The sequence below is a fragment of the Clarias gariepinus genome, chromosome 6 (genome assembly GCF_024256425.1).
Source record: "Clarias gariepinus isolate MV-2021 ecotype Netherlands chromosome 6, CGAR_prim_01v2, whole genome shotgun sequence".
In the NCBI taxonomy this organism is placed as follows: domain Eukaryota; kingdom Metazoa; phylum Chordata; class Actinopteri; order Siluriformes; family Clariidae; genus Clarias; species Clarias gariepinus.
Window position 1 is genome coordinate 11,772,081 of NC_071105.1, and position 23,754 is coordinate 11,795,834.

At 38.0% G+C, this 23,754-nt stretch overlaps 1 protein-coding gene across 15 annotated transcripts in view; it reads left to right on the forward strand.

Moving 5' to 3' along the window:
• lrrc7 (leucine rich repeat containing 7) overlaps nt 1–23,754 on the forward strand; it is a 149,168-nt gene that overhangs the window by 82,388 nt on the left and 43,026 nt on the right. For all 15 annotated transcript variants that reach the window (XM_053498268.1, XM_053498265.1, XM_053498270.1 and 12 more), the window contains 3 exons: nt 16,551–16,753; nt 22,023–22,140; nt 22,266–22,344. In XM_053498268.1, coding sequence (XP_053354243.1) covers nt 16,565–16,753; nt 22,023–22,140; nt 22,266–22,344 — 386 coding nt within the window. In that variant the 5' untranslated portion in view covers nt 16,551–16,564. The remainder of the gene's footprint in view (nt 1–16,550; nt 16,754–22,022; nt 22,141–22,265; nt 22,345–23,754) is intronic.

Here is a 23,754-nt window from a genome sequence, read left to right on the forward strand (position 1 = left end):
ATACTGTACAAGGTTGAGTTTCAGATGATGGGTCTTCGCCTATCCTGTATCTTGGCGGATGTAGAGAAAAGACAGGAAAGCAGCAGCATATGAGTCTTAAGAGAAGACAAGGGGTCTCATCATGGAGAGCAATGATTTGTTTTTTGATTTTAATATAGTTGGAAAACAAGAGTGGAGCAAGTACTGACCCTTGAGGAACTCCCACTGTGATGTGATTACACTGAATCTCTACAAGCTACTGTATTTGATAGACTTGATCCTGTTAATATGATTGAAACCTAATCAGAGTGGCCTAAAGTACAATTGAGGATCTAGAGATTAACAATGTCAAAAGTAGTTAGCTGGTTGGGGAAAATAAAACATGATAACAGCATGCATACAGTATAGTTCTCTCGGGCTTTGTTTGAAGCTTTAGTGATGAAACACGAGCCTGTCTCTGTGGAATGCATGCCCTTCTATCCGGACTAGTTGGCATACTAGAAGCTTTTGTTGAAGATATGAATTTTGCCGTGCATGGACAGTGTGTTCCAGATTCTTTGATAGAAATAGAAGGAAACTGTAGTCTGTAGTTAGTTACATCAGTGGGCTCAAGCTTGGGCTTCTTAAGGACATGTGTGATTCAAGCAGACTTGACGATAAAAGAAGAGCCTAAAAGATTAAAAGAACTTCCTAATAGTGATGTATTCATCATGGCAAATGGCACAAGGTCAAAGGAGACATGTGGACGGTAGTGGGTTAGGGATGCAGCTTGTCTGACAGTTCTTGGTCATCAGCAATAGAGCACTTGCAGTCATGTAATCCATAATCCAAACATTCACCATTTTGTATGGCAATCATGCCTGCTAGTCAAGTCAAATAATGATGAATCGCTGGCTAAATCTACCCCATGGATTTTACTGACCCAATAATGAGCAAACGTATAACATGTCTATTAAGATACCTAAAATCATAGGATGATATGGGTTCTTTTGCCATCCATCTGTCACTCTGCAATGTGTACTCTGACAAGTTACTGAGGTCACTGCATGAGCTTGTACAGTGTGTTTAGCAGTTTGGTATGTATGCTATGACTGGTGAGATTTAATATTAGATTGAAAACAGCCCTAGCCCAGTTTAACCCTTGCATGTAGTCTATATTAGTAAACGTACCACATGTACATGATGTATATTGGATATTTACTCTGGTAAATTTGCAAAAGATTTATTTTATGGTTACATTAGCTGAGATAAAATGGTGACCACACATGCCCTAGTGATCACCAGCAGCGCTCATCTTTGACCAAGGTTCCTTTCGTCTCCTGTCTGAATAGCAGTTAACCACAAATCACTTTTCTTTATGTGAGTGGGAAACCGATAAAACTGTCTTTCATGTATTTGACCTCGTATGTTGTGTCGTTCCCCACGCACAAACTGTCCAGCGTTGTAAAACCGCAAGACAAAATGGCGGCTGTTTTGGTTTTATATCGGGTCACAAACACATCATCACAGAGCGGAAAGCAGTGCAGATTTGAGTGCACAGAATAACATGAACAATTTGTCTGATTCATGAAACCTTTGTACAACATCAAAACAAGCGGACATTCGAGCGTGATTGATGAATCAGTTTCCGCTGTGTGGATGCAAGCTGCTGCCCACTAGTCCTTTTATATGCTTCTAATTTAAAGGAAACTCACACTGCGTTCAAGGCCGAGATATTTAATCTCAGTTTTTCACAACTCCACGCATTTCAAGTTAACATTTAATTCTTTTAGCGAGTCAGTTAGTGCATGTACACTGTTCGCAAAATAAATTAAAGAGATTATTAGTGATAGATTTATTTTAGCTTTCTCTAATGTCAAGTGGGTCTGTTGACTGTCTCCTTAACTGTGTGGAATATTTCAAAAATTTGATTTGCCAGTTCTCATAATTAGGGCTAGAGTAAGCACATCTGTATGGACGGAAAAAAGTGCCATGAAAATTCTACTCACTCACTCATCGTCTATACCGCTTTATCTTGTATTCAGGGTCACGGGCGGCCTTGAGCCTATTCCAGGAGACTTAGGGCACGAGGTAGGGTACACCTTGGACTGGGTGCCAATCCATACCAGGGCACACACAAACACTCACTCACACACTGCAGGCAATTTGTATGTGATAAAGATTGAAATATGAAAGAGATGAAATAAAGTGAACCACCATGACGCCATACAAGTCAGATTTGACCAAAGAGATCGGAATTAAAACAGCGTGGCTTGTAATGTGAACGTAGCCTTGGACTTCTTCAGGTTGATTTTTGAAACCTGGTTGAATTTAAGTGCTGAAATAAGCAATCTGATACTGGTTTCTGAAAATCTGACAATGATCTTAAACATAGCTCCAAACTTATAACACGATGGCTTTAAAACAAGAAAGTTAAAGTATTTAAGTGGCCATCATGAAGCTCTGACCTGAATCCTGCAGACAGTTTGCAGACTTAACTAAAAAAGCATGTCTGAGCCAGGAGGCCCACAAACCTGACAGACCTGCACCAGTTATGTCAAGAGGAATGAGTAAAAAAAAGTCTCTTACATATTATAAGAATATTTTAGAAGACTACCAAAAAAAAGTTGCTTTAAGTTAAGCAAAAAAGCAACGTCACAAACTGTATGTAAACTGTTGACCCACTACGTATATGATAGGGTCTGTCCATGTGCCATCTTATTTATGGGCTTGGGTTGCCAGCTTGGCCTCACCGATTGTAACTGAGCACTTGAGGTTAACGACCTTGCTTAATGTCCAACAGTGGCAGCCTGGCAAACCGTGGACCTTCTGATCTGGAGTCCATCACCTTAACTATTGAGTTAACATTGCCCCTGCTGTTGTCTGAGGTTGCTACAAATTAAAACAGTTATGGGAGTACATTTAAAAAAAATGAAGGTGTTTAAGGTACAACAGCACAGCATAGTAGTTACCACAGTAACCTCGCACTGACAATGCAGAGGGTTTGGATCTGTGTGCATGGAGTTTGCATGTTCTTCCCATGGGCTCCTACAGTCCAAAAGACATGATTGTCGTTTCCAAATTGCCGATTGTGTGTGAGTGAGTGCAATGGATTGGCACCCTGTCTAGTACCCCAAGTCTCCTGGGATAGGCTCCAGGCTCCTCTTGACCCTGTACAGGATAAGCATTATAGAGAATGAGTGAGTGAGTGAAAGTGTTTAAGGTCATAATCAAGTAGAAAACAAAATGATTTTCCAACCTCACCTGGAGGTAGGTCTGCTCTGTGGTATAGCTATTTCAATAGGTCACATTAAAACTTGATTTATAAATATGCATGAGTCAGGTTTGCCTTTTAAACCATTACATCTTTGTGCGCAGGATGTTATTCGCTATTTTTATCGCCATTACTTATGCTGCTCTACTTGCTATGCTTTTAAAATTAATTAATAAGACTGATATCGATCAAGTTAAGATTGCTGAAATGCACATGCAGACATGTGTTTAAACATACTGTACATATTCCAGGAAATTTAATTGATGAATATAGAAGCTGTCATTGTCTTTCTGATGTTTCTGATGGTTATGATCCGTAACCGCACACATCTTTAAAGAGTAAATAATAGAAGATGCCTGTCAGCATGGTGCAAAACCACATATCTATATGGTCACTTGTCACTTTGTTGTTGTTCAAATAAAGACAGACTGACACTGTAGTTACATAATGCACTGTTAGCGCTTCATTATTAAACTCATCATCAACTCGTCTATACCACTTTATCCAGGATTCAATATGGGAACGCTAATTAGACTAATCTGGAGTTCTTTGGACTGTGGGAGAAAACCGGAGTACCCGGAGGAAACCCAACAAGCGCAGGGAGAACATGCACACAGAAGACGGGAATCGAACCTGGACCCTGGAGGTGCAAGGAGCAAGTGCTAACCACTATACCACTGTGCCGCCATCATTATTGAACTGCAACATGTAATTATATAATCATAATTTTGGCACCTAAGTGAAGCACAAAGTTACTATTGGTCCCAGGTTCTGTTTTATTTTGTGGATTTGCATATGCCTCCGTCTTATTATCAGTAACCACATGCTGAGTTTGAGCTGAGCTTGAGCTGTTGTGATGATTCAGGAGAAAAAATTGTAGGGAAGAATTACATTTGGGAAAACAGCTTTAATGCCAGTTCTGCATGGCGGTTGCATGCCAGTTACGTCACAACTATTAACTATATGTTAAGGAATGGGTGTGGCAGTGCAGTAAACAGATTGCACTGCTATGGCAGAGAGCACCTGAAATGTCTTTTTACTTTTTTTTTTCTTTTTTACATTTAAAAAACTTACACATTGCTTATATATAAAATCTGCAATGCATTTAAGAGTGTGCATTAACCAAAACATTAATATGACAAATAATTATTCTGAACGCATTTTTCCACTTTCATTTTAGTGCAACGTATTAAGTATATATTAAAATACTGTATAAAGACAATTACCCTTTTTTATGTTTTTTTTTATGCTGATATTTTGTTAGTGAACTTGTACTTTGCATTGCATATCATGTATCGTAAATTGGCTGCAAGTATATAATATTTTTGTTGTATGACTCTCGTCTAATAACTAGCTCTATCCTGTCTGATCTTATTAATGCATGAACGATTTGTCTCACTTAACCTGATATATAACTTATGCTTTAAGCTTCCTAAATCCAGGGATCTGTATGCACTGCAGAAAGCATTCAAAACAGTACGACAGTTACAATAAGACAAATACAAATATTGTTTTTTAACAGGTAGATGAATTAATTGTGTGCGCTATTGGCTTGGCTTTAAACATGTCACTGCTAAAGATATTGACATCACAGTATGTCAACCTGCTCAGCTGGTATGTCACTGACCACTAAGGTCCATGTGCTTTATAGTCTAAAATCATGTTAAAGTGATTGCATACACTACCAGTCAAAAGTTTGGACACACTTTCTAATTGCATGGTATTTTCAGATTTTTATTCCTTTCTGCGTTGTAAAACAATGCTGAAGGCGTCCAAAATATGCATTAATCTCCCTTGAATAGTTGATATTGATATGTGATATGATGTCTGTGTAACTCTAAATGAACTTCTCCTCTGCAGCCTTCATGAGAGCCAGTTTCATCATGTTGCTTGATGAGTTTTACAAATGCACTTTACTGTACTATTCAATACAGCTCACCTTCATGTCTTAAAATACCAACTGCCCATTGTGGTGACTTACTGTAGTTATCTAATTCCATGTCTGTTATTTAATAGTTTTGTAATTTAAAAAATAACTCACATCTGGAACAATCATTTATCTTCTATACTGATTGATGGGACAATCAGTATAGAAGATAATAAAATAAATAGGATAATTGTGGTAAATTATATATATATATATATATATATATATATATATATATAGAGAGAGAGAGAGAGATAGATAGATATATATCATTATATGATTATATTATCCTATTCATTCATTTAATTATCATTTATCATTATGTTCTTATTTTCAGTATGAAAAAAGGATGATTTCTTATTTTTAATATATATATATATATATATATATATATATATATATATACAGAATCTATCAGAAATGGAACACACTAACAGGAATGAAAAAAAAAATTATATGATACTGTGCATGTTGCCTTGAAGCAGTGGTTGCCTTGGTAACCATTTCAGTGATTACTACATGTCAGTGGTAGATCCATATGCATTTTTAATAAGCCTGTACCATCTAATGCTACAGATTTCCTCTGAGAAGACATTAAACCATAATAAAAATGTAAAAAAGGAAACCTTTTAATTGAAGCTTTATTACAGTTTATAGCACTTCATGCCAGGGCTTTTTTAAAAAATAGATTATTGTATCTTATAAGTAGACCTTACTTTGAGGAGTCTAAAATATCCAAACTGGAGACGAGGACCAGGGACGTACCCTGCTTTTTTCTTTCTTTCTTTTTTCTTTCTTTTTTTACAAACCAAAATGTGAGCCGTTTTGTCAGAGCACAGTTAGAAGTTGTGAACATGTCCTCTCGCCTCTGCAGAAGCAGCTCTTGCGTCATGCAGTTTCCATAGCAGCCCTAGCTGTACTAAGCTCATACACACACACACAAACACAAACACACATTCACACACACACACACACACACCGCTCCCTCACTCCGCTGCTCTGCGGTCTATGGGGAACCAGGCATGACTGTGGAAGACGGTGCAGCACTTTGCTTTGCTGTATACTTCATAGATACACTTGATTTCACTATCTGAAGATAGTGATAGCGTAAGTGTTCGATACCCAGAGCCGAAAGAGCTGTGCTTGTCACCGATGACAGTATTCAAAAGAAGGAACAGCAAGTGAAAAACTGTCTTAGCTGTGTTAAAGCATCTTAACTCGTCTGTAGTCTGAGGCCTTGCGGCAAAAAAACGCAATACCTTACTGTGTAAACTAGAAAGTTAATTACACAACTGTGGTTTTACCAAATTAAAAAAGAGTAAATGTGTAAATATTTGATAATAAAAGTTTAATGTAATGTGCTTTAGTGGTTAGCACTGTGGCCTTGCACCACCAGGGTCTGGACTTGATTCCGGCTACAGAGTGTGCATGTTCTCCCCGTGCTTGGTGGGTTTCCTCCGGGGACTCCAGTTTCCTCCCACAGTCCAAAGACATGCAGATTAGGCTCATTTTCATTCCCAACATTGGTCGTAGTGTGTGAATGCATGTGTGAGAGTGTGTACAGTATGTGTGTGTGCCCTGCAATTGATTGGCACCCATCCAGGGTGTACCCCACCTCGTGCCCCAAGTCTCCTCATTTTGACATGCCTGCACTTAAAGCCAGCAGTAAAACAACTGAAATAATGATAATAATTCCAGTAATTCATTTGTCAAATTTAGTAATTAACCAAAGTCTTTAGATGAATTATGATCCTAATAATTCAATAGATGAAATTAGCATGTGCTAATTCTTCACTCTTTGTATAAAAATGAAAGAAAGGCTTTTCAAAGTTATTAAGGCAGAAAACAGAATGCTTCACTTCTGTCAGCGATTCCTCCAGTGTATTTGTGTTGAGACATGTGGCATTTTATTCGCTCTGTTGGAAACGATTGTCATCATTTTCTGTAACTTTATTTGAAGATAATTAGAATTGTGATCTTGCCTGGATGGCTACAGTTAGATCATGGGGGGAAGAATTACCTTCACCTCCAGGGTTGGAGATTTAAATTTCTGTGTGTGGGGAGTTTTCATGTTTGCTCTGTGCTTTGTGGCGGTCAGGTTTCCTCCAACTGTACAAAGACATGCTGATTGGTGTTTCCAAATTGCCCGTATTTCCTAAGAACACAGCCATGAATAAAGAATGGTACAAAAACATCCTCCGAGAGCAACTTCTCCCAACCATCCAGGAACAGTTTGGTGATGAACAACGCCTTTTCCAGCATGATGGAGCACCGTGCCATAAGGAAAAAGTGATAACTAAGTGGCTCAATCCTTATAAGGTGAGTAGACAAACAAAACTCCAGAAATTCTGACAAACTCCAAGCATTGATTATGCAAGGATGGGCTGCCATCAGTCAGGATGTATGATTGTGTGTGTTTGTGCATGCTTGTGCCCGGTGAGGGGTTGGCACCCCATCCAGGGTGTTTCCTGTCTTGAGCTCTCTGGTTCAGGCTCCAGGCCCCCATCGCTCCAGCCGACGAGTGATTGCATAGCACATACAGTATGGATATGGGTTTAAAGGAATCTTTCCCACATTCCCATAATGTTCACGAATCCTTGTAAAAAAGCATCCATTGTAATAAGAATGACAGTAATAAACTGAATTGCACTTCAATAAAAATGAGACATTTCTTATAGCTTATAATATGCTTCTTATTTTTGTTCGTAAGAGCTTAGAGATTGTTAAAGCTGTGTATTGCAGTCGCTGAAAAAAAATCCAGTATTTTCTTCATGTATAATAATCTCTATGTACTGGTTGTGTGCTGGCAAGTGTATTTATTTTTTTTCTAGCGTGTGAAACCCTAGGCTTGAAGCTTTTATCTTGCGGTGTAAACAATGTTTTGAAGCATCTTCTAGGTCTACTCTATAACCACAGATTGATGGTTTCCCCTAAGAGCAAATAAACTATGCACAACTTTTTCTAAAATGTCTGAAACCTTTTCAGTTTTCATGGGAATGACCTCAAAGCAGGATCTTGATTTCCTTGTAACCACTTTCTGCGACTTGCCATACAGTATGAATGAATGGATCATGTTTGTACTGTATATAATGGGGCTTTTGCTTAAAATAGTTCAGTCGTCTCATGCTGTGGCAGAACTCTGGTATTGATGTTACAGTATATCAATAAGTCTGTCTGCTCATACAGGTTAGAATGTCCAGTTGGGGTTCTCAAGTTTCACCTATGTGGGAATGATGGCTCAGTGACCTTCTGTTTGTATTCTTTGGGAAGTACTATAAGTGGCTTTATTATTTAGGAACAAGTTGGCGTAACAGGTAAACTTTATGTTTGCACAAGCATACCTGAATGAATAACAAGAGTCGCTTTTTCCATTAAACAATGTATACACTTTAACATGAAATATATATACAGTATATATAAATTTGATTACTAAATTTATATAAACATCAAAGGGTAGCTGTCTGTCATTTTTGAATTATGCAATAGACACTCCTACTATACACTTTTAATTATTTTTTTTGTTACAATTCAATTACAGTATGAACAACATTAACTAGAGTGTCTACAGGGATTACTCTGCAGAATACTTCAATTTCTTCCCGTAGTGCAGCCAGTGTACACATTTACAGTGTACAAATGTACAACACCACTTCAAAATAATCTTGTTTTGCTCGAAAGTAAAGCACGCATTTGACAGCCTCAACGAAGGTGCGACTATGGACATCTTTAAAGAAAAAATAATACTACAATTCCTATCAATTGATCTTATCCTTAATATAATATAGTAAAAGCACACTAAGTAATTTTCAACCTCAGTAAAGAAACCTTTCAAGATGTTAAGTAGTTTTTATTCTCAATAAGTAACAGCATTAACATATGAATGTTTTCCATTTTCAAAGGAATAATATTAACATATTGAGTGAATCTCATCATGAATATGAAACAATATTAACATTTGCACAGTTTATTTATTATGTCCGGTATTGGCTGATGAGGTGTGCTGTCAGGAAACCTTGTAATAATGTTGATATACTGTACATTCTACACTACTTTCTAAAAACAAAACAAAAAAAAACACTCTGGTCCAAAAAGAAAAGATCTAGAATGGATGTTTGCGTATGTGATGTGGTTCTGTGGCTAGGGGGAATCTGTCAAACCATCAAGGTCACGCTGGTGCATGAAAATGGCCAGAGGATGAGTGTGACATAGTGGGGTATTGGCTGTGCCTTTGAGTTCTGGGTACAAGGTGATAACTTGCCCTGGGTACTCAGCAGTGAAATGAACAAAAAGAAAAGCTCATCAGGTTCTAAGGTCATAGGCTACACATGCTGAAAAGAAACATAAAGGATTAAAGCTATATGATGTTATACCTAGGGAATGTGCAACATCAATTACTTATTCAATTGCATCAGTACATAAGTGAAAGATGCAGTGTGGCATTAAAGTGTGCATCATAGTGGTGAATCAGCACTACTATATACTGCATTATACAGGAAAGTATGGCTGTTAAGCATGACTTCTGTTTTAAGTCCCCGACATACAAACGAGGTTTGTTGCGAGAGCTCGTTTGTAAGTCCAATTTGTTCTTAGTCCAAAAAGCATTGTCTAGGTACTAGCATATAGTACTAACACAGTTGGCTATACACAATATACTGTAAAACTAACATGTTCCATGATCTTGTCCTTGTTCTTTAGAATCGTACAGATGGTTGAACGATTCATGTTAAAAGAACGAGCAATGTCTGCCATCTTTTCACCTCGCTCCATTTTCTCAATTATTTTCACTTTTGTCTTAAGTGTGTCTTATTGCTTGGTGCTTCTTTATCACTGCTGCACTTATGCTTGCTTCCGGACATTCTGGAATGCACAGTGTATGCCGAACAATGTAAGGCGTTTGTAACTCGAAAATGTTTGTGTGTTGGGACTGTGAACAAAGTTTGTTTTGTGAACAAAAAATTTTAGAAACTTTTTCTAAAAAAAAAAAAAAGGTTAAAAAATTTGGTCTGCACAAAAAATTCCAGTGCACTCATGCTGTTCAAATGTGTACAAATGGCAGATAAAAAAATCTTTTGAATCTCTCTTGGATGTCTAAGATATATGTTCTAGTAAGCGTTTCGAAAGGAAGTAACAAATAGAAGCCATTGGTGGAGGACGTGTAGTGATAAAGACTCTGGAAAGCACTCTAGAATGAAACAAAAAAAAAAGAAGAATATTTTGAGTATAAAATGTCTTAAACATTAATAGAAATATCTAAACATACAGAATGCATGCATTTGCTGTTTACTATTTTAAACTTTTTAATGGTTCCTTTATTTGCTGAAGCAACCAGAAGTCATGCGTTTGTGTGAAAACTCTATGGTGTGTGTAACTCACACTAGCTGGCTCCAGTATTGTTCCACATTCACACCTACAGAGTGCCAAATCATTGAACCTGGAAACAGGTGAGAGACACATTGCGGAGTGTGAACTATTTGCCCTCTTATCTTACTTTTATTTGGATAGCTTCATCTTTTCAGCCTCTGCTTTTGTCCTGTATGAAAAAATGCTATTCTGTGCTTTTTATATCATCCTGATGTATTTGGACTAGGTAAAGAAAGTTAATAGTGAGATGTTGAAAACGGAGGAAAATTAGGCTTCAGTTTAAAGCGAGGATTTCATTTGGATGCATTTCATTTGGATGAGTGAACCTTGCATAAAAATAGTTTTTTTTTGGAGAGTCATCTTTTACTCAGCAGTGGTTTTTCGAAGAAATTTATACCAAAATTTTACCAGTTGTCCATTATAAGATTGCAGGGAATGAATAAGATAAAAAATGTACATATTTTTTTACTTATCCATACCACTGAAGCTCAAATACTGATGCGGACGCAAAGATTTGCTTGATTCGATTTGGTTTGTTCGCTCGTATGATGAAAATGCTTTGTATGCTGAAGCAAATTTCGTACAAAATTTTCGTCCATTGGGCCAAAAATTCTAAAGGCAGGACGTTGTATGAAAAGGTACCACTGTATATTTAAAGCACTTCCAGCTAATAATGGTTTCATATGCAGGAATGACCATTTACTGTAGCCTTGATTAAGTATTAAGTCTTCTCTTTGTTTTGGATAATATTCCTGGGGTAAAAGAGGATGTTTCTCTCTATCCCAATTTTTGTGTGCATGTTTACATCATGAATCTTTCATTTGAATTTTAAACAGTGCAATTTATGGCAGTACAAAGCATAAACCTGTGCAGATACTGATCAAGAGCTTTACATAATTTTCACACTAAATATCAAAATGTGTGAGGTTTGTGACTTTAAACGTGAGATGGTGGTTGGGACCAGATGGGCTGGTTTGAGTATTTCAGAAACTGCTGATCTCCTGGGATTTTCACACAACAGCCTCTAGAGTTTACACAAAATGGTGTGAAAAACATTGAGTAACTGACAGTTCTGTGGGTGGAAATGCCTTGCTGATAAGAGAGGTCAGAGGAAAATGGCCAGATTGGTTTGCGTTACCAGGAAGGATATAGTAACTTAGACAATCACTCTTAACAAATGTGGTGAGCAGAAAATCATCTCAGCATGCATCAACCAGCAAAAACCATCGCCTGGTCTTTTTACAGTCTTCGGCTGTTCAGGTTTTGCTAGTCTGATAGCTTCAGATTGTTGTTCATGGCTGAGAGGATTGAAACCTCATTTGATCTTCTGCTGCTGTTTCCTAACCAACTCAAGGTTCGTCCAGTTGTGCATTCTGAGATGCTTTTCTGCTCAATACAGTTGTAAAGAGCGCTTATTTGAGTTTCTTTAGTTTTCTTGTCAGATTAGACCAGTCTGGTCATTCTCCTCTGATCTCTTTCATCAATGAGCTGTTTCAGTCTACTGGTTTTCTTTTCCAGTTTTCTGTTTTTTCACACCATTTTGTAAAAACTGTAGACTGTAAAAAAAGATAAAAGGTTTCTAAAATAGTCAAAACATCCACGGAAAATGATGCAACGGTTATGTGTGTGTTTGATGTGAACATTACCCAAAACCTAGTTAACCTGCATCTGCATTGATTTTATTGATCGTGCAGCTACCACATGGTTGGAGGCTTGGACTGCAAAATGAGATAAATCCATTTTCACAGTTGTGAGGAAAAAAAAAAATTTTGTTTAGTTTTTTATTATTTCGTTTTTAAGCAAGAAATATTAAGAAGTGATTTTGTGCATGGTTTTGAGTCACATGGGTGTTAAAAAGGATAAATACCAATATTTATACACCTCTTTGTGGAAGTCTAAATTTTAGGTAAAGGGAATTCCTTGGAATGTACAGTATGGAGCATATTACCCCTTACTTTTCTCCAGCTGTTTTATGGCATTTCATATTTTCAGACATTTCAGTAGTAATTGATCTATTGTCTGCCTGTAATGTTTTACTGTACATACAACAACAGTTCTTTAAGCAGTACTCTATCTGGACTGTCTTACATGCATGAAGATTTCCCACCATAAACAAATGACATCCAGTGTCAATATTTTTTCAGTGGATGGGAGTGAAAAGAGAGTTCGGTGTTCTTTTTTACAGCTAACAATAGAGTATCCACTGTGCTTTACTTTGAGTTTTGACAGGCTGCTGTTCTGTACAGTCTCCTGTATAGAAGAACTAAAAACTGTCAACTCCTGGGCCTGGCTGAGAATAGAGCCAGAGAAGGGTTTATGCAAAATACTCCTTTATTTATTTTTCTTTCCAAGTAATGTCAGAAAAATGGAAAATCTGAGTTGTGCTTTTAAACACAGATCTCTATACAAATGGTAAAAAGGGAAAAGGAGCTGTTTCATTTTCAGAAAATGATCTGGAAATGAGTAGATGGATGGATTGATGGATGAATGGATGGATGGCTACAATAAAGAATGGATGGATTGATGAAGGGCTAAACAGATATCTGGATAGATGTTGGTATGGATTGGATAGATGGATGTATGGTTAAACAGATTGGTCGATAAAAGGCTGGATGGATGGATAGATCTGTGGTAGAATGGCTAAAAGGACAGTTGGCTAAAATAATTTATTGCTGGATGGATGGATGGATTTATTGATGAATGGATATACTGTAAGGATATGGATATGTGACTGGACAGATGGATTTATGGATTGATGTTGGGAGGATGGATGGATGAGTAGGTGGATGGATGAGTAGGTAAAAGGATGGGTGAATAGATGGCTGGATGATTAAATGGCTAAAAGGATGGGTAGATTTCTTAATTTTATGAATGGCTGGAAGGATTTATGGATGAATATATTGGTTAATGGATGGCTAAAACAATGGATGGAAAGATGAATGGATGGATGGAGGGATAGCCAAAATTGTGGGTGGATAGATGAGTAGATGGAGGAATGGCTAAAAGGATGGTTGGAAAGATGGCTAGATGGATAGTGAAATGGAGGAATGGATAGATGGCTGGATGGATAAATGGATGGAGGTATAGCTAATTGATCATTCGATGGCTAAAAGAATGGATGTATGGATGCATTTTATTAATGCCTGATGGGAAATCTGCAAGATAATTGTAATAAAAGACTTAAGACTTAAGTGCTGTAGTGCTGCATATGCCTGGATATGGAGTCTTTTTCCTCTTTAGTGTACTAACAATGTAATAAATATACTGGTAAGTAAGTTCAGTGATACTCCCAAAATGCTTTAATAATAAACTTAAACTCTGTACATTCACAATGTTTTAGTGAACTGATGTATAATTTGTAAATGGTGGCTGCTGTTTGGTCTTGTAATGTGCTTGTCTTTTTCCTCCAGTTTTAACCTAACATTTGTTTATCTCACCAATGCCATAATTGTGCTTCTGTCTAAGCCATGTTTTAATTATTGTAGTCCTGTATTTTTGCATGTAAAAAAACAAAAGCATCTGGAATTAGCTTTCCAATCTATCACTTATTCCCTAATGCCAGAACACACGCTGTCTCAGAGAGCCTCACATTAACATCCCTGGGGATTTAGCACATCCCTCAATATAGATGTTCTTTGTTCTTTCACTATTTTGTGACAGTACAAGTTCTTGATTTATATTAGAAATAGTTTTTGTGTTGATGTTGTGTTGTGCACTTTGTTTAAATCCCAGGAGGGTCACCTTGTTTCCAATAAGTCAAATAAATCGCTGATTTGTTTTTGTGAGATTAGTTCTTTTTTTTTGTTGTTACTTTTTATTGATTCTTTTTTATTTTTTATTATATGGAACCCAATTTAGTATCATGGCTTTTGTCCTTTTGCTCAAATTGAGAAATATTGAAAATCACGTTTTTTCAAAGAAGTTTTCTTTAATGTTCAATTATTCTTCCCTTGCGTGCGGTTCCAGTGCCGCTTTCTGCAGCATGACTGATTGGATTTTTGCCCACTATAGACTGAAATGATCATGCTTTCCTGTTTTATAGTCGGCTATTTTCTACCACGACACAGATGACAAGTAATTAAGTAGTGCTGGCAGCTCAATTTGCAGTTATATGGTTGTGACTTGAGGCCGCACTATGTCCAGTGTTAATTGCATTTAAGTTTGTCATGGATAGTTATGAAAGCTGGCAGTTTGTCATGGCTAGCTTTTATTAAACTCATTTTTTAGAAAGTAATGCATTGAAGAATGGCGAAGCAAATGTGAAAGGAAATACTGTAAATCAACTACTAAAGCCAGTCAGGAAACATAGTGTCATTAAGATTCTTTAATGATTACAGGGATGACACAAACTGCAAAACAGTTAATTCCTTTAAAATTATTTTATGTGTGATATTTATTAAACATTCCACTGTTAATGCAAGTGGTGCAGTTTTTTTAAAATGCGTTATTTAAAGCAAAGCAACATGTCACATTAATTGCATGTGTTATATAAAGTTAAAACTCTGGTATGAAGGGAAAACCGCCATCTTAATTGACAGGGTCTGAAGGACTACTGATGTGTACTTTTTGATGGATTATACATCCACTCTATTCATTATGTATATTTATGAATCATGGACAGTTATAAAATGTAGCATTGATTCATCACAGCTGGCTTTTATGGAACCCCATTTCTCAGCATGTGTGGCATGAGAAGATTGCAGGCTGCTGATTAATCACTACTGATTACAGTCACTGCATGATCCTAAGAGGAAAAAATGTATAGAAAATATTCAAATTAATGTTGCACAGTACTTTTTCTACAGATTTCAATGTGTTCTGCGATCATTATTATTTAAATAGGTGAAATTCTTTTAGCCATGCCACCCCTGGAGCAGATAGGGTTAAGGACCTTGCTGGTGAAGCTGGGGCTTGAACCACCAACCTTCCTATCAGTAATTTGGTGCCTTAACCCACTTCCATTGACGTTAAGCAATAAATTATATCATAAGGTCTCATCAATGCAACTAATAACATAGAGGAAACTATGGGACGATTCCGATTTTTTGGTCAGATTGGATTTGGGGCCCACCAGTAGCAATTTGGCGGTGCTGGGGCTCAAACCCCCGACCTTTCTATCAGTAATTCATTAACCCACAGCCTTAACCAATTGAGCCCCCACTGCCCTGATGGTGGTTTACATTTGTAACTACAAGTGATTTTTATCTGACTCTAATGTGGACATGTCTGTCCTCTGAAAGGTTATGCATGCATATATCAATCTCTCTTTTCTTGTTTCATCTGAGTTAAAACACCTCATTTTTACGTGAACGCTCATTCATTTCAAACAATTTTCGCGATTTTTGCAAAAAATATTCTTGGAATTTTGCTCTGAAGGATGGCAATCAGTTAGTTGGTTATATTTGTTGGCATCCAGAATAAAAAAGAAAGCACCTTTTAGCAACTATTGATTGCTCTGCTATGAAATCCTGACGCTGCTGGTGCTGACTGATGACGTCAACACTCTAAGCATGCACAGAAGTAAAAAGGCGTATGAATTCCGAACATGACCATGTATTAACGATACAGTATAAGTTAAGCGTAACTGGGGTCAGAGCAGAGGGTCAGCCATGATACAGCGCCTCTAAAGCAGATAGGGTTAAGGGGCTTTGCTCAAGGGCCCAACAATGGCAACCTAGTGGAGCTGGGGATTAAACCTCCAGTCTTCCGATCAGTAACTCAGTGCCTTAGTCCTCTGAGCCGCCACTGCCCAATCGATGAAAGCTATTATATAGCTCTATTCCTGATGGCGGTTTTTAATTGTCTCATGTGCATAAACGTAATGCTCTACTGGCTTCATGCCTTGTTTACTTTGAATACTAAACAAAGTATGCAGGACATTGAACATGTTGGTAAAAAAAAAAGAAAAAGTTTAACACTGAATGTAAGGTTTGCTTTAATTATCTATTTTCACTTTCTACAAGGCATTTTAGGGGGAAAAATGTATTGCACTGTGGATAAGCTAAGTGTTGCCCTCTCTCTGACTTACAGTGCAGTGTCTGGAGATGACTACCAAGAGGAAGATCATCGGGCGCCTGGTGCCGTGCCGATGCTTCCGCGGGGAGGAGGAGGTCATCTCTGTGCTGGATTACTCGCACTGCAGCCTGCAGCAGGTGCCCAAGGAGATCTTCAGCTTCGAGCGCACTCTAGAGGAGCTTTATCTGGACGCTAACCAAATCGAAGAGCTTCCCAAGGTACCTGACAAAACTTATCCGCTTTTTTTTATTTTTTTATTTTGCATTCATGGCATCAGTAAATGAACACTGTATGAACAAAACTTTGTGGACACCTGAACATGATATACATGTATTATTTTTTCAACATCCCTTTCCAGTTTTCGTCTCTCTTTTTTGCTGTAATAAAACCTCCCCATTTGTGGAAAGGTTTTCCACTAGCCTTTGGAGCGTAGCTGAGGGGATTGGTTAGTGAGGACAGGCATTGGTGTCAGGTGAGGACTCAGTATTCCAGTTCATCCCAAAGGGGCTCACTTGGATTGAGGTCAGGAATCTGTGCAGGACACTGGAGTTCATCCACTCCAACTTTGACAAACTATGTCTTCATGAACCGTGCTTTTGTCATGCTGGAACAGTCTCCATATACAAAGACGTTCTATCCATGTCTGTGCCTTCAACTTCATGGCAACAGTTTGGAGATGAGCCACATACTGTATGGTTGTGATTCTCAGATTCCCACACGTATGGCCAAATAATGCATTTCCCAAAGCATTTTATATGTTTTAAATGTTAAAATTTGTGCTACATTGGCTTTTTTAGGATTAAACTAGACAGACTTGGCCTTTGCTTCCCACAGGCCTCATTGAACTTTGGGTACCCATGAGGCCTGTCACCAGTTTACTGGTTTATAATTGATAATTAAGCAATATCACATGAGAGGGTGTGCAGTTGTGCTGGTCATCGGCACAGCTGTGATGCAGTTATTGGCACGAGAGCGCAGCCAATTCCACAACCATCAGTTATTATCAACAGATTATGATTTGTTTGTTCATTTAATCAGTTAAATAAACAGCTGGGACAGTTTAATCAACAATGGTGAAAGTAGTTTTCAATTCTTACTACTGTATGTAGCCAAAATATGAGGAGAATAAAACAGTTTGGTGGTGGACAGTCCTGTAAATCGAGTCAGTTTAATTTTTTATTTCCACTTATTCCACTTTAGAATATCAGCTCCTTTAAGTCGGGGTTCTGGGGCTGAATCTCAAATAGCATTAAATGAGAAGCTAGTGTACCATCTAGGGTGTACAATCACTTGTCCTCCATAACAACTAGTGCCCTTGATCTGGGATTAGAGATTGATTTGGAACTCAAATTAGGATCTAGGTAACTTTGTAGCCGTAAATAAAAGAACACAAATGGTCCAGAAGCGATTCTGAAGGAAGTGTTGTTTAAGATGACGTAAGTGTTTTCTTGCAAAGTGTTTCTGAGACCATTTTTTTTTCTCTCTTGGGATTTTTCCTGACTATCACATTATTCCTCCAAATAGTTGGCAACCAACCTCTTTTTTTTCCGAACTACTCACTCACGCACTGTTGTTAGCAGCGTAACTCACTCTATGTTTTTGCTTGCGATTGATGTGGACGCACTAGAGTGCCTCTCATCCCTCCCCTCTGAGGGAGCTCGGCCAATCTGCTCTCTCCAGGCCCCCGGCCGCGGGAGGCTACAGCATCTGTGACTAGTTTTGAATGTGGTTTTTGGCAGGCAGTTGCTCTCTTGTCAGTACAGCCTACTGTACAGACCTACTTTTACCCATGCTCCGACCGAGAGTTAGTGTAATTAACGGTTATTAGACCACCTGGGATGGGAGCGATACATATAGCTAAATGTCTCTTGTCCAATCATATTGCTCGTTTGGAACTGTTGTATAGTTGTATATGGGGTCAGGGGTAGCTCAGTGGTTAAGGCATTGGACTGCGGTTCGGAAGATCCCAGGTTCAAACCCCACAACCACCAAGTTGCCACTGTTGGGCCCTTGAGCAAGGCCCTTAACCCTCACCTGCTCAGATGTGTAATTAGATAAAAAAAAATGTAAGTTGCTCTGGATCAGAGCGTCTGCCAAATGCCTAAATGTATAATCAGTGTTATTTATTTTACTTGGTGATGCTAGTATAATAGCTGATCAATGTATATGAACTATGAAGACTAGGCCAAACATATACAGAATGTAACCGATACTGTAGCACACATGAAAACAACCAGCCCTGATAACAACAATAGTGTCAATAATAACAGTAGCTTGACAACCAGACGCTTAAAATACTAGAAATTAAATAGTGTTGCTTATCAAGGTGAAGCAAGTAATAACGATTATGGCATGTGACGTGCTGCAAATGATGGGTAGTGTAGTTCGGTGCTCCTGTGGCGCTACCGTGACAGATCCCCCCTGAAGTGACTTGCGAAGTGGGAATTAGAGTTAAAAGGGGTCCTGGACACTCATGCAAGATGTCTCTTATTATGTAAGGGCCATTAGGCTGACAAGGTTCTCTTAACACTAGCCTTAAAGTAGCTTTCTGTCAGAGATTTATAGGGGAGGCGGACGCAAGTTTAGATCATTTCTTAAGCAAAAGCAAGAGTAGATTCAAGACAACACCACTATTCTGGACAAGTGTCCATACACAAACGTTACAACAAATTTCAAATACAATCAAATATATCCAGTGAGATACTAAACAGTAGAAGTTAAGTAGTAGTGCTAATCGAGGTGATAGAAGACACAGGTGAGAGTTGTAGTGATACGAGAGGTGCTGGGGCTGATGGGCAGTGTAGTTCTGGGCCCCCTGTGGCACTACAGTGAGCAGCCATGTATTATCTGCGCTAGAGACTTTTGTTCATCCTTTGTCACGGCAATTATGCTAATCCTGTCCTGTCATTATATGCAATTTTGGTGATTTCATATTTTTAGAAGCATTTATGTCAGCGTAGCAACGAATCTATTCACCACTACTTCAGAACGGTCTCTGTCCTGCGTCTACATTCAGCTTTTTTTCCATGATGGCTATACAAGCATAGACAATTATGTCATTATCAGACCTGTCACATGCTGCATCTGCAACTGCAACTTTATATTATTAATAATAATAATGATAATAATAATAATAAAGTTGCTATAGCACAGTAAGGTTTGGTTTCAACGCATCATGTCGAACATGTTTAAGGGCTTTAGGGGTATAGGTTAAAAGAATTTGTGTTTATACATGTGAGCAGTTTTGATGATGCCTTTGATTCTTGATGATGTCATTCTTTCATGTCTTAGGGTTGTGGAAATATTTCTTTTTTTGCTTTCTAAATCTGATACAGTAGGAACTAATCCACTTACTGTAGAAGTAAATGATCACAAACACTGTTTTGCGCAAGGCAGAACAGGCTATTTTACACACCCATTTTGAAGACACACTGGAGGTGTTGACAATCCTCCACACTTAAGCATGTTACCTACAGTATACACCAATCAAAAGTTTGTACACATCTTCTAATTCCATGGTCTTTGGTAATTTTTATTTCTTTGTACATTATAAAATAATGTTGAAGGCGTCCAAAATATGCAATAATCTCCTGTGATCAGTTGATATTGAGATGTGTCTGCTACTTATGCTCTGTAATACAGTTCTAATCCAAAGTGCTGTTCATTTGGGATTTTTAAAGATGGTAAATGAACTTCTTCTCTGCAGTAGTGGTCTTCATAAGAGCCAGTTTTATCAGTTTCATCAATTTTCTGATAGGTTTTGTAAATGCACTTGACCATACTGTTCTTGCAAGAACTATTCTAACGGTGCGTGAGCAAGCAGTTCGAAAAGATGCGCTCGGCTGGCGTCACGCGGTTCGGAGGAAAAACGTGATAGTCTTCGGCCCTCCCGGCTAAATGGTAGTAGTAGCCTTAATGTGGGAGCCCCGTAGTGACGGGAGGAATTGGACACGACTAAATTAGGGAGAAAATCAGGAAAAAATCCAAAATAATAATAGAAATAATAAAAAGTATTGTTTTGGAATGTAGAAAATAAATCCAAACTTGTGTCCGAACTTTTGACTGGTACTCCTTTTTTTGTCAGTTCTTTAGCTTTCGTCCTTTTCTTCGATTAAATTCTTAAATTAGATTTCCCGCAAAGCACTGAAAGATTCTGAATGAACAGACAGTTATGCAAGCTGGGAAAGCTCTGGGTTTCTAAGGGCTTTGTGCCCATATGACTCATCAATGAAAAGCCCAAAAAAGTATTTTGAGTGGTATTAAGTGCTACTTTTGTAAAGGTGGTGATCTTATGGGATTGGTGCCTTTGGACTGCTCGTTCTTCTTTTGCTGGTTATAAAGACCATCTTTAGTTTAAAATTGCTTTTAATACATGATAATAATGTTTAATGGATTTGTTTAGCTCTGTCAACAACACATTAATGTGATGCCATGATAAATGATGCCATGGCATTGAAGCGTTATGGGATCTGATTGGTCAGAAGGTTAGTTAATTAATGTTTAATAATAGCGGCATTGGTTTACATAAATAGGATTATTCTAATATGCTATTGCTTGTATAGACAGGGACCTGTGTGGCAGACAGTATACCTGGGATATGTTTACATTATAAGCCTTATTGATCATTGCTCAGTTAAGCCATGTGGAACTGCAAACAGGACTTCTTATGACTTTCTTTCAACAGTGGCTTTCTTCTTGCTATTCTTCCATGAAGTCCAGATTTGTGGAGGGCACAACTAATACTGTAGTTGTCCTGTTGACAGATTCTCCCTCCTGAGCTATGGATCACTGCAGCTCCTCTAGAGTTACCATCAGCCTGCTTCTCTGATTAATGCTCTCCATGCCCAGGCTGTCAGTTTAGGTAGACGGCCATGTCTTGGTAGGTTTGCAGTTGCGCCATACTCTTTCCATTTTCGGATGATGGATTGAACAGTGGTCCCTGAGGTGTTTAAAGTTATTTTTTTTATAACCTACTGTAACCCTGATTCACCCTGAACTTTATCTGTGACCTGTCTGGTATGTTCCTTGGGCATCATGATGCTGTTTTTTACTAATGTTCTCTAATGAACCTCTAGGGCTTCATAGAACAGCTGTATTCATACTGAGATTCAATTACACACAGGTGGACTCTATTTACTAATTAGGTGACTTCTGAAAGCAATTGGTTTCACTGGATTTTAGTTAGGGGTATCAGAGTAAAGAGGGCTGAAGACAAATGCACGCCACACTTTTCAGATTTGTATTTGTAAAATTGTAAACCAAAAAAAAAATGGATGAAAACCATATATCATTTTCCTTCCACTTCCCAATTTTGTGCCATGTGCTTATGGATGTAGAGTGACAGAATGAGTAAAAGTTCAAGGGGTATGAATACTTTTGCAAGACACTGTATACAACTACTATAAGTTATAAGTTTAGCACACTTTTTTCTGTTATCTATCTATCTATCTATCTGTCTATCTATCTATCTATCTATCTATCTGCTAGCAACTCTTCAACTGTCAAGCCCTGAAGAAATTGAGTATTCCTGACAACGACCTTTCAAACCTGCCAACCACCATCGCTAGCCTTGTAAACCTGAAAGAATTAGATATAAGTAAAAACGGTACGTGCTTTGTTTCTGCATATTCTGATCTGTTGATTTATGATCCAAAATGTAATGTGCTTATGTGATTATGTGCCTAACACTGTGTGTGTGTTGATTTATGAATATATCCCTCATTCCTTCAGGCATTCAAGAATTTCCTGACAATATCAAGTGCTGTAAATGTTTGTCAGTTGTAGAGGCCAGCGTAAATCCCATAACCAAGTAAGTACACCAACCGCGGCCCACATAACAAACTTATTAAACAGCAAATGTCTTGTGAATTTTTAATATCCGTTTTTTGTTATTTAAAGGATTTTAAAATTGTGCAGTTGTTACATTAGATGATGCAACCTTTAAATGTGTACACAGAGATTTGTGGGCTTTCTTACATTAAGGAGTCAGTTTTGGTGGGATCATCTGCAGTTCAATGTGACTTGGTTCTGTACTACTGCACAGATTTACCAGTTTATACCAGTACAATACCAAGGCATACGTTCCGGAGGCGAGTTCTTAAGGCCAAAATTTTATTGTGAAATGCATTTTCCTCTTAGAAAATAATATAAATACAGAAAAACTGTTCCAGCTATCCAAAATTATTACCAATTTACAACACTATGATCATATTTTTGCATGTAGAACAAATTTTGAAAAAACTTTAATAAAAGACATGTAAAATATGAGATAAATAGACATTAAACCTCTTAGCCTTAGTTTATAATTCCTCTTAGCTGTGGCTCCATTTCTTTCTTGCTGCCGTTTTTGCTAACATACTTGGGGCCCATGGCGCAATATTTTCACTAATTCTTGCACAAAATGAAAAGAAAAAAAACAAACACAAAAATATGTAAACTTGCTTCGTTTGGCTTTCCACTGACGAAACAGGTTTATTTATTTATTTATTTTTCCTCCCTAATTTAGTCCTGTCCAATTCCTCCCCGTCACTAGGGGGCTCCACATTAAGGCTACTACTACCACTCAGTCAGGAGGGCCGAAGGCTATCACGTGTTTCCTCCGAAACCACGTAATGCCAGCCGACCGCATCTTTTCGGAACTGCTTGCTCACGCACAGTTGGCGGCGGCGTAACACACTTGGAGGACAGCGCTATCCGCTCCTTCCGCTTGCGTGAGCTCACAGACGCCCCTGATCGACTAAGTACCTCTCATCCCACCCCTCTGAGAGACCTTGGCCAATCAGCTCTCTCTAGACCTCCGGCTGGGAGTTCGGGAATCAAACTCGTGATAATAGGGCGAGCACTTCACCACTGCGCCACCTGGAGCCCACAAACAAGTTTTAAACAGCTCTTGAATGTACATGCAACTTAGCCAACTAATTTTTTTTCAAAATTTCTGTTCTTAAGGCAAAAATTTGTGATGCACGGTGTTCGTATGTCAAGCTACTGTACCTCTGTATTCCCGATGGTTTAGAAATATTAGTAGATCAGTTTTGAAATTCGTATGAATAATTTATTCATATGCTGAATTGAATTGGATGCCATAAATCTGTGGATTCTTTTTTCTGTATTTAAAAACCATTTCTATTAATAAGCTTTGTTCTTTAATATCACCCAATGAAAACTGAGAATATGAGACTATTACATAACTAACTAACTTTTGTTCAAGGAAAAATGATAT